The sequence below is a fragment of the Sphaerodactylus townsendi genome, linkage group LG06 (genome assembly GCF_021028975.2).
Source record: "Sphaerodactylus townsendi isolate TG3544 linkage group LG06, MPM_Stown_v2.3, whole genome shotgun sequence".
Taxonomy (NCBI): domain Eukaryota; kingdom Metazoa; phylum Chordata; class Lepidosauria; order Squamata; family Sphaerodactylidae; genus Sphaerodactylus; species Sphaerodactylus townsendi.
In genome coordinates, this window is record NC_059430.1 from 20,004,734 (window position 1) to 20,018,315 (window position 13,582).

General features: G+C 43.2%; 1 protein-coding gene across 18 annotated transcripts in view; it reads left to right on the plus strand.

Moving 5' to 3' along the window:
• Nucleotides 1-13,582, plus strand: part of PLEKHA5 (pleckstrin homology domain containing A5) — a 271,127-nt gene that overhangs the window by 905 nt on the left and 256,640 nt on the right. For 17 of the 18 annotated variants that reach the window (XR_007244938.1, XR_007244939.1, XM_048502400.1 and 14 more), the window contains exon 3: nucleotides 5,700-5,757. Coding sequence is in view for 16 of the 18 variants with exons in the window: in XM_048502400.1 (XP_048358357.1) it covers nucleotides 5,700-5,757 (58 nt within the window). In the remaining 2 variants the exon portion in view is untranslated. Of the gene's footprint in view, nucleotides 1-5,699; nucleotides 5,758-10,890; nucleotides 11,881-13,582 lie in introns of those variants that run through there. The other variant, XM_048502417.1, reaches the window with a different exon arrangement.

Consider the following 13,582-nt stretch of genomic DNA (forward strand, 5'->3'; position numbering starts at 1 on the left):
TCCCTCCCATCTTTTCCCTTCCTTGTGCTTACCTGCCTCCTGGTCCTGCTTAACCTCACTCTGTTTCATAGATGCAGGCCCCTGTTATGTGGGGTTTGCGGCTCCCTAGGGACCCCCGCCCACCCCCCACTACTACAGGCATGATAAACTCCACCCTCTGACTCCTGTTCCAGTTTCCCCCTCCCCGCAAGCATCTTTGCCACTTTGATCTGAAACCAGGTTCCTGGTCTCCTTTCAGCAAGGACCTGGAAGCCCATTTTCAGAACCCCCTGCCCCAATATTTTGCTTTATTCCTCTTCTTACCCCTTAAACTAAGCTGACTTCTTAGTTGATCTTTATGGAGCTCCCACCCTGACCAATTGCTTTGTTTGTCCCCTATGTGTAAACAAAACCAATTGCCTGTGATTTGTGTGTGTGGGGGGGCGGGGTGGAGTCAAAGTGATTGCACTTTTTTCACTTAAGCCCACCAGCTGAAGTCTCCACCTTAGACTGCACTGTACTCTGTTTCCACTCAAACTTTTCATCTAGCTGACACCTTGTTTGCTCTACACTCCCCCGCTGACTGCCCCGTCTATCTTCTTTTTCCTTTCACACAAAAATTCTGGACTACTCGCTCTTATTTGGGCCTCCAATACTCCCCGCTGGCTTCTTTCCTCATCTCCCCATTTAACCAAAGTGATTCTTCAGTCGTTTCCACGCTGCCTTCCCACTGAAAGCATAGAGTTCTTCTTCACTTAAAAAACAAAAAAGTCTCATGCCTGTCCGCTTCAGCTTTTTGTCATGGGAGGTATCATCCATTCTTTTTGAGGACCAGCCCGTCAACATGTTGCGACCTACAGTCTTCAGCAATGTTGCAAATGACTGTTGGGACGCAAATCTTGGGTCATATGTATGTCTTTCTGCTCTTTTTCTTGTATCCTCTGCAACTTTGAAAGATCCAATGATGTTCTGCTGTCAGCTCCTGCGAGCTGCATCTGTGGACCTCTAGAAACATCCAGTTACATTGCTTATGTAGCTGAATCAGTCCTTTAGTTTCTTACTAATCCACTTCTGAAGGAATTCCCCCCCCCCACAGAACCTCTTGTTTGTTTTCCTTTTGTTTTGCATCACCCTTTAAACCAGCTGTCTCACTACCTGCAAAAGTCTGTTCCAGCCGTGTGCTGACAAGTGTTGTCATTTGCTCAATCAAGACCTTCCCTACTGAGACACACCCTTTTCCACTTTCTCTCCTTGTCCTCTGAGCAAGTCAGCCTTTGTACTGTTCCCTGACCTTTTATTGCACATACATGGTTTTTCTAACCATTGTCAGTTCTCTTTAAGTCATCTTTCATAGTGTTCGCATTCCCAAGGCAAACTGATCTTGCCCAATAGACTCACCCCACTCCACCAATCCATAGGTCCTAAACTAGATCCTAATATCCCATTATCCACATTAGACTTTGGGTGGGGGCAGGGTTAAGGACGTTTGAAGACACAAGGCTTAATGGGGGGGGTGGGTGGGTTGCATAACTTGATCAGTAATATCAAAGAAAGCCCACTTGCTAGAATGTAAATTCAGGGTTTTTAAAAAATGCTGTTGGCATGGCCCCATTTGTGTGTGGTGAAGTAGCGTGCGTGCAAAAGACTTTTCAGTCACAGGGGAGAACGTTGAAATCCCAAAGACTCCTTCCTCATTCATTCGGTTCCTGGGGTCTCCTTTCTCGCTTTGACATCCTCATCTGTCAAAAGAGATGAGACGTCAGCGTTTCTCTTCCAGCTTCTCATCTCTATTCCCATGCCAACCTAGCTAACAAAAACTCTTCCACTCTGAATTCCTGTTCACTGTTAATATTGCCAGTCTGTTACCCACTCTGTGTGTGCATGTGTGATCTTGCCATCAGGTCACAGCTGACATGGCAACCCAGTAGGGTTTTCAATCGAAGAGATTAACCGTAGTAGTTGGCCATTGCCTTGCTCTGCACAGTGACCCCCATTTCCCATCCAGCTACTGACCCCAGCCAACCCTGCTTGGCCTCTGAGATCTGAAGAGATCCGGCTAGCCTGGGCTGTCTGTCAGTGCATTTATTTCTCATTGCTTCACTGACATTCCTAGGTAGTTTCCTTGGACACATTTCCCTTTGACCTTCTAGCCCATTCCCCATTCTTGCACTGCATTCTTGCTCATTCCTATACATCCAGTCTTTAAATTTCCTTATTTGCCCTGTTGACTGATATATTAGCCTTTCCCCTCTGGCTCGCTATTCCTGTTCTACTTTGCCTTCCATTCTTAGACTATCCTGTATCTTCTTAGTCCTAACAAAGTAAGTTTAAGCCTGTTCTCATCTCCTTCCTGTTGGCTTCAGAGGGTAGCCATCTTGGTCTGCAGTGGAAGAGCTAGATTCCAGTCCAGCAGCACTAGATTTGACTCCCAAGAAGATTTTGTGAGTCAGATAGGAGTTGTTCTAGCTTCCAGTCTTTTCATTGCCCTTTTTTCTTGCAAATCAAATTGTTTTTACTCATCCATCTTCCACGTTGTTAAGTTGCAGCCCTCCCAACTCCCCTTTGGTTGCCACATCTGCAGCCATTGGACATGCTTCCTGATGTGTCCAGCAGCTTTCGGCATAGCCAGCTCCACTTCAGTTAGCGGTGGACTCTCTCCCCTCTTGCTCCCTAAATCCCTTCTTAAATCATTTCTTGTTTCCCACTTTACAAGTAGTTAAAACAAACAAAAACCTTTGTAAACAGGGCTAACATTTCGGCTGGCAATTATGCATTCATCGGCAGTGATGCTATGGTTGCTCGCTTTGGCTATTTCCAAGATCTCAGTGTCATCAGGAGAGCTAATAGGACTGAGGGAGGGAAGCCACATTAACCCTACAGTACCAAATTGTCGGTTGACTGCTCGGTCCCCCACAAGGAGGAAGGGAAGAGAAATGTTTCTACAAGCTGTTAGTTGTCTTGTGGCTGTACACACACACACACTTCTCTGCTTCTTCTGCCTGACTTCCCGTTACAACCTCCAGTTTAAAGTGGTTCACAGCCTGTTTATTTCTCATCAGTCCTAGTGGCTCTCCGTGGGTACTTTATAAAGCTTTCTCCCTGAGTAAAACATGAAATCACTTGCCTGTATCACTTCAGCATCCTCCTCTATAGAGCTTGTAATGATGATTGGGGCTTTTTTTGGGAAATTCATAGATTTCCTCCCCCTGGAAATATATTCCCCTCGAGACCTTCCCCCTCGATCTAGGATAAGGGAGTAGTTGGTTTCTTAGTGTCAGGGAGAGGTGGGATGGATTGTAGAACAAGGGAAGGCTCTTGAGGAATGGCTGAGGGGAAGAGGCCAGGGAGCTAGAATCTGTCTCTCCACTGCTGTTTTTTCCAGTGTTCTGGACCAGACATGAGAAAGTGGGGTTGGTTAGAAAAAGAAGATTTAAAGCAGAGCTTTCTGGAAATCTAGCTCTGGCTTGTGGACCAGCATGCTAGCTGTCAATGCCACACAGCTTTGGGTATTTAGAAAATCAGGAGTTTTCCATTTGCTTAATCACTTGTAGGGAGAAATGGAAGGAAAGGGCTTTTCAGAGACTTGCTCTCAGCACGTAGGTTAGGAGCGCTGGTCTGTCAGGTTGGCGTGTTTCTTGTTTACACATCTCGGTCGCTCTTTTGCTTTTGGCTCCACGTGACCCAGGAGCCGTTTGGGAGGAGAGGTTTGTTTTTAATCCTGCTTCCTAGTGGTATTTGTGGGGACGAGCCAGGAATACTTCATAGCCAAAAATGTTTTTTTTTCCTTCTCAAAGGCAGGAAGCAGAATTGCTTGTTAATTTGCGGGTGTGCCCTTCGTGATTAGTTCCTGCGTTAATTGGGAAATCCTCTTAAGTCCCGCAGGAAAGGGGGGTGGGCAGGTGTTCAGGGAATGGTTTTGGTATTGAGTGCTGTTGCTTTCTCTCTTGTGTGTGTCATTGGGCTTAAATTGATGTCTGTGCCTCTCCTGGGTCTGAGGATCTTTCTGATCGTTTTTAAAATGTATTCTGTTTCTTTCTATCATGCATGCTGAAGCTCTGTTTGAGCACTGGTGACTTGTGCCAGAGTCTATTAACATAATGCATAATATATCTTGATTTTTTAAAAAAATACTGTAGAATAATCAGTCTTGTTGTTAGACAAATGGCTCCCCCCGCCCTTAGTGTTGGCATGGTGAATTTTGAATACCGTTAGGATAATATTTGGATAACACATCGTGCTAACATACCAATCAGATCCACTGTGGTTTTTTCCTCTTCATCCATGGGAACAAATCTGGAAGGCGTTTTATTCTGCCTTGTGTAATGTTCCCAACTGTAACTTTGCAGCTTATCTATCAGGGATTAAGTGCTCCTCAATTGATTTGCACTTGGTCTACTACAATATGTGGGCAGTGCACAACTTTGCTGTTATCTAGCTTTTGAAATCCTTCACATTAACATACAATATCTTCCTGTAAGACTGCATGTCACATAAATATGTCAGAGGTGTTTTCTATTGTGTGCTGTGTAGTTCAAGATATATCTGTCTATGTATGCATAAAAAAGCAAAACCAGATGTATTAATGCCACAGAGAAAATCAGAGAAGTCTAGCCTATTTTCAGCCTATTGAGAATTATATATATACAATTATATATCATATATACACAATTTGAATATATACACAATTTGAATATATGCTTATATATGTGTATGTATATATGTATATATATGTACATATGTACATATATATATGTATGTGTATATATAGATATATGTGTATGTGTATATATGTGTGTGTGTATGTGTATGTGTATATATATGTGTGTGTGTGTATATATATGTATGTATGTATGTATGTGTGTATGTGTATGTATGTGTATATATGTATATATGTGTATGTGTATATATGTATGTATATGTGTATATATGCATGTACACACACACACACACACACACACACACACACACACACACACACACAGAGTCCCCCCCCCCAAAACCTACTAAAGGGTGATCGCTTACTCTTTTTTTTTTTAGTGGAAGAAGATAATAGACCCAGATAGAATAATAAATTATTTGCTGCCTAGTATAGGAAAAAATAGATACACCCCCCCCCATCCCATCATTAGTAGTGAAACGAAATCTCTGTGCTATCGGCTGGTCTAAAAATACTTGCAAAAACAATTTGAATATATGCTTAGTTGATGTAATGATGCGATAATGTATAGCTTCTGATGTGATTCTTACCAACCACAGTTTTGCATGTGTACACTCAAACTGATTTTTCTTGAAACAATGCAAAACTAGCATGCTTGTAGCTACAGGGCCTGATGGAAGATGTGCATTCAAGTCTATTTGTCTTGATTTACTATTGCTAGAATAAACTGTCCAGTTCTCTTGTGTGGTGGTATGGCAGGCAGTCAGGAATATTTAACTCAGGTGCCAATTGTAAGTATCCTTCAGAGCGATTTAAGTTCCTTTGAGATCAGTGGGATGTACTTCTCAGTAAGCATGCTTAGAAATGTGTGTGTTTTTGTTTCATCCTTTAAATCTTTACTGGCTCAGTTCTTTAGAGTCTGATCTGTTCCTGGGCATAAGTTATTGACAAGGGACTGTAGCTTTAGTAGGTTTGTAGAGGAAATGTATTAATGTTGCTAATGAACCTGTAGCATAGTAATCCGGTTCTTGATTATGCGATCAAACTACTATTTCTTTCCTAGACCTACCGGCTGGCTGGGAGGAAGCCTATACTTTTGAAGGGGCAAGGTACTACATAAAGTAAGTAAAGCTGATCTCAAAAAATATACGTTTTGGAAGTCACTGTTGTACTCTTACGTCTCTTGATGTCCCGTATTACCATTGAGATGCTTGCCCTTTACAGTCAGGAGGTCAGGAACCTCATCAGTAAACTGACTTTTAAATATATGAAGATAACTCATTATGCAGTGGGAATAATGCAGTTGCTATGCAAGTGTATGTTTTGTGGACCGTAACAATATAACTGTATGAATTGGCTTTGGTGAAGATGCCCTGGTCTGTTCATACAGCAGTTCTCTGAAAAGGACCTGACTGACAACCACTGATTTGCCCATTCTGGCCAGTGAACGTAGTAATTTGAGAAGGAATTTTATTTGGGTTTCTCGCATCCAGTGTCCTCCCAATTTTGTAAGCTTAGGCACTAGGCAAGCCTCAATGGGAGGGATATTCGAGCAGCAAGGTGCCACTGTTGAAAAAGCCCTGCCTCTTATGACCACCTTCGTAGCTTCCGCCAGTGGAGGCACTAAGGGTAGATCTTGGGAAAAGGTTCTTCACCAGAAGGCTGGACAGGTCAGGGTGGGTCGTTTACAAACATTGCAACCCCCTCCCGTTTCGAGCCTTAAAGCGAGCACTTTGAACTATACCTGGAACGAAAAGGTGAGTGACACAAGGGTAAATTGATCCCTGTAACCAGGGGCTCACACCCCAGTAACCTGACCATTGTGTTTTGGACCGAGGAAGCCCCACATAGAGCACATTACAGCAGTCTGACCTGAATGTGGTGTCGTTGCAGATCACTGTGGCCGTTGCTAGCATATCAAAAAGCACTGTATGCCACCAAGTAGCCCTGAGCTTCCAGCTGCGGGGCTGGGGTCCCATAGTGACCCCAAGCTGTGAACCTGCTCTTTGAGGGGAAACGATGACCCCTTCCTGGCCAGGATGACTTCTCAGACTGTCCGCTGCCTTATCATTGAGTGCTGGAAGTCAGTTTTCAAAGTTTCTTTTTACAGACATGATATGCTTGCTTATTGTCTCTCAGTCAGCATTTGTTATGTTCAGTTTTGGACCTGATTTTCAGGGACTTGAGGTGTTTAAATTTTGCAAATATTCTATATATTGAATCCAGAATCGAAGTTTAATAGATGTTTGAAGATGAATAGTCCTAAACTATCCGTGTATTTACATTGTATTTTGGGTTTTATGTCAGCAACTGGAATGCTAAATTGAATCCTATGAACTATGTAGCGAAGAGAATCATGAGCCAGCATGGTGCAGTGATTAAGAGTGTTGGACTCTAATCTGGAGAACTGGGTTTGTATCCCTGCCCTTTCAAATGAAGCCTGCCGGATGAGGATGGGCTAGTCATAGTTCTTTGGAACTCTCTCGCCTCTACCTACCTCACAAGTTGTTTGTTGTGGGAAGAGAACGGGAAGGAGTTTGTAAGCTGCTTTGAGACTCTTCTAATGGGAGAGAAAGGCAGGGTATAAATCCAAAACCATCATCTTCTTACCTTGCCCCTGGTTTTCGCCTGGAGTCCTCTGAAAAGGTGGTGTCTTGGAGTCAAGAGTGTCCTGTAGGGAAAATTATGGCACATGAACTTACTGTAAAACAGGGGAATGACATCTCCCCCACTTCCGCATTTCACTGATGGAGCCTTTGTTGGTAAAAGAGTGGGGAAGATTGATAACTATTTCCCCCTCTTCACAGCAGATTTCTATGTCCTCATGATGCCAAGTGATGTCATCTTCTTTGGAGGCTTCCAAAAGAAGGTGGGAAAGATCCACGAGTGCTTTTTACTTGAAGGTCATAGGGTCCAGCCCCCAGTGTTCCATACTTGTTGTTGGAAAGAGGTTCTCTGTTCACGTACAGAACCAGTATGGTGTACCGTAGCTATTAATGTGTTGGATTATGACTCAATGGATGTGTTCAAATCTCTGCTTACCATGAAACTCAACTAGACCACCGATGGCTAGGTGGTTGTGAGGAGCAAATGGATGGATGGAGGACTGTGTGTGTCATGAATACTTTGCAGCAGGGAGGAATTAAAAGGCACTGAACAAATAATCTGAAGCCATTATCGGGTCTTGCTCAGAGAACTTGATGGTGTACATTGGATGCTGTGTGTTTGTACTTGTCTTAATGGAAAATGCCATTCTAGCCAGGGATTTGAATTGTTTTTGGCACTCAGTGCGTAATAAACTGGGCCTACTTCATTATCTGAGCAAAAATAAACATGACAATTTGGCCTTCCTCTTTTGTGTTTATTAATTAGAATATTTGTACCTCATCTGTCCTTTCGACTCGACGCAGCTTCTTTCTGACCTGTACGTTCCTTTTCTGCCTCACCCACCACATCCAGCAGTTGAGACGTGGGCATCTGTTGGCCTGTCCTAGCTTCTGCCCTTGAAATACTGTCATTTTGAAACTTGCATTTATCAGCGTTTGACAGAAGATTCCGAGTGGCTTTTCCGTTCAGTGCCCAGATATGGAGAGAACAATATCCATTAAATATGACTTGCATATTTAAATGTGTCGTAGATTGATGTTTCTTTTGACCGGGCGTTTGAGAGGATGTGATATATAAATGTCCGTAGTTTATATAAAGTCTTGCTTAGAATATTTTATCTGCAATGCTATGGGTGAGCCACGGAGAGATTTTACTAACGTTGCTGGAAGCCGGTCATGTTTGAGTGGCCAATAATCTGTCTACTAAAACTGTAGTGCTAAAATAAGGATAAATTTAATTTACCTACAAGTAAACCAGTTAGGTTGTTAATCTAAAAGGAGCCATTAATTTTCTCAAAACTTAGATATTCCAAACACATATTTGAGTTCTTAACCATTTCTGTATTGTCCATTGTGTCCTTTCCAAGGGTAAAAGAGTTGACAGTGTTCCTACAGATGAGTTCCAAACTCATTTTGAATTTTCGAAGACTTTCATGGCCGGATTCAACTGGCTCTGGTGGGTTTTCCGGGCTGTGTGGCCGTGTTCTGGTGGATCTTGTTCTTAACATTTCTCCTGCATCTGTGGCTGGCATCTTCAGAGGTATATTACAGAGGGAAGTCTGTTATACACACTTCCCTCTGTGATACACCTCTGAAGATGCCAGCCACAGATGCAGGCGAAACATTAGGAACAAGATCCACCAGACCACGGCCACACAGCCCGGAAAACCCACCAGAACCAGTCATTTTGAATTGTCTGCTCAGGTAGCTTGTCCCCTGTTGCTTTCTGTTTTGTCCTCTTTTACCTGTGCTTTAAAGTAATGCTTGGGTTGGCTAAAACAAGAGCAGCATTCCAGCAATGCTAAGCTTAACTGAGATGCAGAATGAACTTTCCCATCACCTGTACATGTGGCCCGGCCCTCATGGGTGGCCCCCCTTTTGACAAAGGGCTTATAGCTTGGACTGCTGTTATATAGTTCTGGAATGTGGGAAAGGGTCAGGTGGGCAACGTGGTGCTGCTGCTTCTGGTTCTTCTTGGTATATCTGCTTTAAACCATTTCCTAGAACTGTTTTAGCCAATAGGTTGTATTATAAAATGGCATCCTTTGATAATTTATAAAGAAGCATAGAGTAGCGGGTAGTCTGTGGCGATTGCTGTTCAGTAAGGTATTTGCATAATAGGCCAGGCTGTGTAGCGACAGCACACAAAATGTGGTGACAACAGAAATAAAGAAGTTCTGGACCAAGCATCATGCCCGTTAACAGCTTCATCTGTGCTGTGTGGCTGGGTCTGAAAAGAACAATTTCTAATCCTTCCATGTGCCAGCTTTTGTGCCAAGTTAAGTACAGGATGTTGTCTCAGAACTGGTAGCTGAAGGACACGTTGCTGATTGTATTCCAACACCACATCGTTCTGTTGTCACTGAAATAATGATCTAAATATTGTCCTGGAAGCATATGCATGACTTTTCTGCAGTGATTTTGGCACGATGTTAGGGATAAAAGGGCTGTACGAATCTGGCTTTTGAAATTTTTTTGGCAACGGGGCCTTTGCTATATGCCTGTTGTGTATGTAGGTAAAACTGTGAGTCTGGAAGTCTTGTTTATGTTGTCTGGGTCCCAAATTTTTCACATTGACTTAAATGATTCTGGTCAAATAACCAATGGGTCTTAATCAGGACCCCACCAAAGCACAATATCCAAACTATTTTATATATTTCTCATATCCTTTAAAATAGACAGCCTGTCTGTCTATCATCTATCTAGCATAAAGACAAGTGTTTGGGCAAAGTATTCAGGTGCCGTTTTTGAACCTTTTATTTCATATTGTTTTGCCTTGTTTTTCCTTTTTATTGATGTTGATCTATTGATAGATTGATGTTGATCTATTGATAGATTGCTATATCAATCTGCTGATAAGATTAAAGATAAAAATTGAAGATTATATTAAAAATTAAAGAATGCATGCACAATAGAGCACCCATGAAACTTCGCCCCCTCCCAGACGCAAGCAAAAAACCAACTGATGGGTAATGCCTGCCATGCTGCAAATAGGGTGGTGGGTAATAATGCTGAACATTCCCCGAAATGAAGGCTCTGCAGCCAATTCTCTTCGAAGTCACAAGAACCTCGCCATGCTTAATTGACGAATCAGTCTCTATCATCCTCAAATAATGGAAGGTGAAAAAACCCCAAATGATTTGTGGTACGTGTACTGCCAGACCCCCAAGGGTTCAATCGGGCCATCTTATAGGCTTTCCTATACTTGGGAAAGGTTAGCAGATTTAAACACTCTGTCATACTTTGGGGAAACACCCCAAAGGAGATAGAGCAGCGGTTCTCAACCTGTGGGTCGGGACCCCTTTGGAGGTCGAACGACCCTTTCACAGGGGTCGCCTAAGACTCTCTGCATCAGTGTTCTCCATCAGTAAAATGGATAAATGTTAGGGTTGGGGGTCACCACAACATGAGGAACTGTATTAAAGGGTCGCGGCATTAGGAAGGTTGAGAACCACTGAGACAGAGCAAACTGTCCGTGTTCTATTGTACACACTCTATCCGTGCTCTATTGTGCACACACAGTGGTTGTGATCTAGAAAAATCAAGTTTTTTTAAAAATCTGAGTCACAGTCCTCCTTTCCCCAAGTTGTTCTGTAGCACCCATTGAGCTGATATAATCCTTTTATCTACCATTTGTTTCCATTCAAGAATGTCCTAACAGTTGGAGGATTCCTGATGATTTCCCCCTGATCCTCACTAGCTGAAGATGGCTTTTGACGCTGAAGATGGCTTTTGACTCTGAAGACTGAAGAACCCATCGGCAGGCTGATTTTTGTGGTGTTAAGGACTGCCTGATTTATTGCAGTCAAATTGGAGGCTTCAGACTATTCAGCGGTTAAGTGTGGAGTAGCTGTGGAAAGTGTCTTCCGGTTGCAACTGAATTACACAGAGCTTGTAGGGTTTTCAAGGCAAGAGACAAACAGAGGTGGTTTGCAATTGCCTGTCTCTGTGAAGCAACCTTGGACTTCCCTGGTGCGCTCCCATCCAAGTACTAACCATGGTTGACTCTGCTTAGCATCTGGTGAAATTGAGCCAGCCTGCACCATCCAAGTGCAAGTGTGGAGTACATATGTGTTAAAGAAATACATTCCAGAAAACGTAGACGTTTACACCAACACCAGTGGCTCAGATCCTCCATTTCTCCAGCAGTAATTTGGTTAACAGCCATGGGAAGAGTCATTGCTTTCTTCTTGTTTTGGTCTTTGGGGATGGATGTTGTTAAGGGTCTTCACAAACCCACCCTGAAGGTGTTGCATGGATGAGTAGGCTGTCTGTTGCCCAGATAGCTAGTGTAGTTTTCCATAGGCTTCTATGCATATCCTTGTTGGGGATATAATTAATGACGTTGTCTTCCATCATACAATTACACTGGAATTATTTTTCAACACTTGGGTACACGTTGATGTTTTTCCACTTCTGTGTTTTCTGCCATGCAGTCAGTGGATGGTTCTCTTTGTTGAAGTGAAATGCCAGTAGAAGCCCAGCTTGGGGGAAGGGGGGGAGATGGGCAGAATCAGGAAACTTGATTGTAATATTGCAAAGAATGTTTTAAAAAATCCTAGTTGAATAAGAATACCGTATATACTTGTGTATAAGCCGACCCGTGTATAAGCTGAGGCATCTAATTTTACCACCAAAACCTGGGAAAACTTATTGACTCGCGTATAAGCCGAGGGTGGGAAATGCAGCAGCCACTGGTAGATTTCAAAAATAAAAATAGATACCAATAAAATAAAATAGATACAGTGGTACCTCAGTTGGGGTTTGAGGAAGCCCAGTCAGCCGGGAGGCAGAGGGAACTCCTTATTTGGGCAGTGACTCCCCCTGATGTCACTGCCCAAATAAGGAGCTCCCTCTGCCTCCAGGCTGGTTGGGCTTCCTCAAACCCCAGCTGGGAGACAGAGGGAGCCAATTAATCTGTTTGAGGCTCTTTTTGGAGTGCCTCGAACGGATTAGTTGGATTTACATTGATTCCTATGGGAAATGGTGCCTCGGGGGTTCCCCCTTCACCCTCCGAGGAGGGCAGCAACAAGCGGCTTGTGCAGCCGTACGGAGGTCGTCCCGGGCCACGCCCCTAGCCTCGGCAGAGGCCTGAAGAGCCCGCCGGCTGCGGGGGTTCCCCCTTCGCCCTCCCGGGAGGGCAGCAACAAACGGCTTGTGATTGCTGGTAAGTGGTGACTTGCGTATAAGCCAAAGGGGCATTTTTCAGCCTTAAAATAGGGCTGAAAAACTCGGCTTATATGCGAGTATATACGGTACGTAATGGCTTTTTGGGTAAAGGATTTTTTATGCACGTCCACGTTTGAAATTAAGCCTTCTGAAGACGCTTCTTAGTGATGTGTCTAATAAGCCTTTAGTGTGCTAAATGGGTGTGTTGCTAACTTTTGTGTTGTAATTTTATGGGTTTGGTGAAGTAAACACGCTGGGTAATTGAAGTTCTGAGGAAATGAATGTAAAGCATGATTTTAAGCAGACGGATTGGCTGTTCCAAATTACACTTTGAAATCTCGGTTTAACATTTTGGAGGCTATCGTTATAGTGTTTTGTATTTTTCAAAAGAGGAGGTGGCGGCTATCTGTGTTATGCCTCTGTGCCCTATTGGTGGACCTCCCAAGGAACTGGTTGGCCACTGTGCGAGACAGGATGCTGGACTAGATGGACCACTGGTCTGATCCAGCAGGACTCTTCTTTTCTGTTTTCTGCTTTATTTAAGTTTTATTTAATTACAAATGGGACGTGTACTCTTTGAAACACAGACATGTAAATGGAGATCTGTTTGCTTTAGGTAATAAGGTTTTGTCTGAAGGCTGTGATATGACTGTGTGTTTGATGAGCTTAGTGAAGGATTTCAGCTGTTATTGTAACTTGGATTAGTGAAGAATATGGAAGTGCTGCAGTTCACTGGAAAAAAACCACCAAAAATATTTCTGTGCAGACTACAAGTCTGCTTCACCTTTAACTGAAACAATAGCTGTTGGATGTAGCAATGTCTAATGTGCAGAGGAACTGAGAAGACCCAGCAGGGAGAGGCCAAGTGGTCAGCTAGAAAGGGCTGAAAAGTTAAGTGACCTTTCTGTCCTTTCGTGTCATCTCTTGTCTGTCCTTAGACTGATACTCTCAGGTGTAATATCCTGCTTCTTCTCGGAAGTTAGTAGCAGAGACTCTTCCTAGCTAGCAAGGTAGCAGCATGCTATCTTTCCCCATTTCCTATCCTAAATGTACTTCCTAATAAACATTTACCCTTTACCCTTTTAATCAGTGTGTTATCTGCTTTTCTGTGCAGTAAGCTACAAGATTTTGGTTATGGATTGCCAAGGGGTACATGAGTGGGGAAAAAACC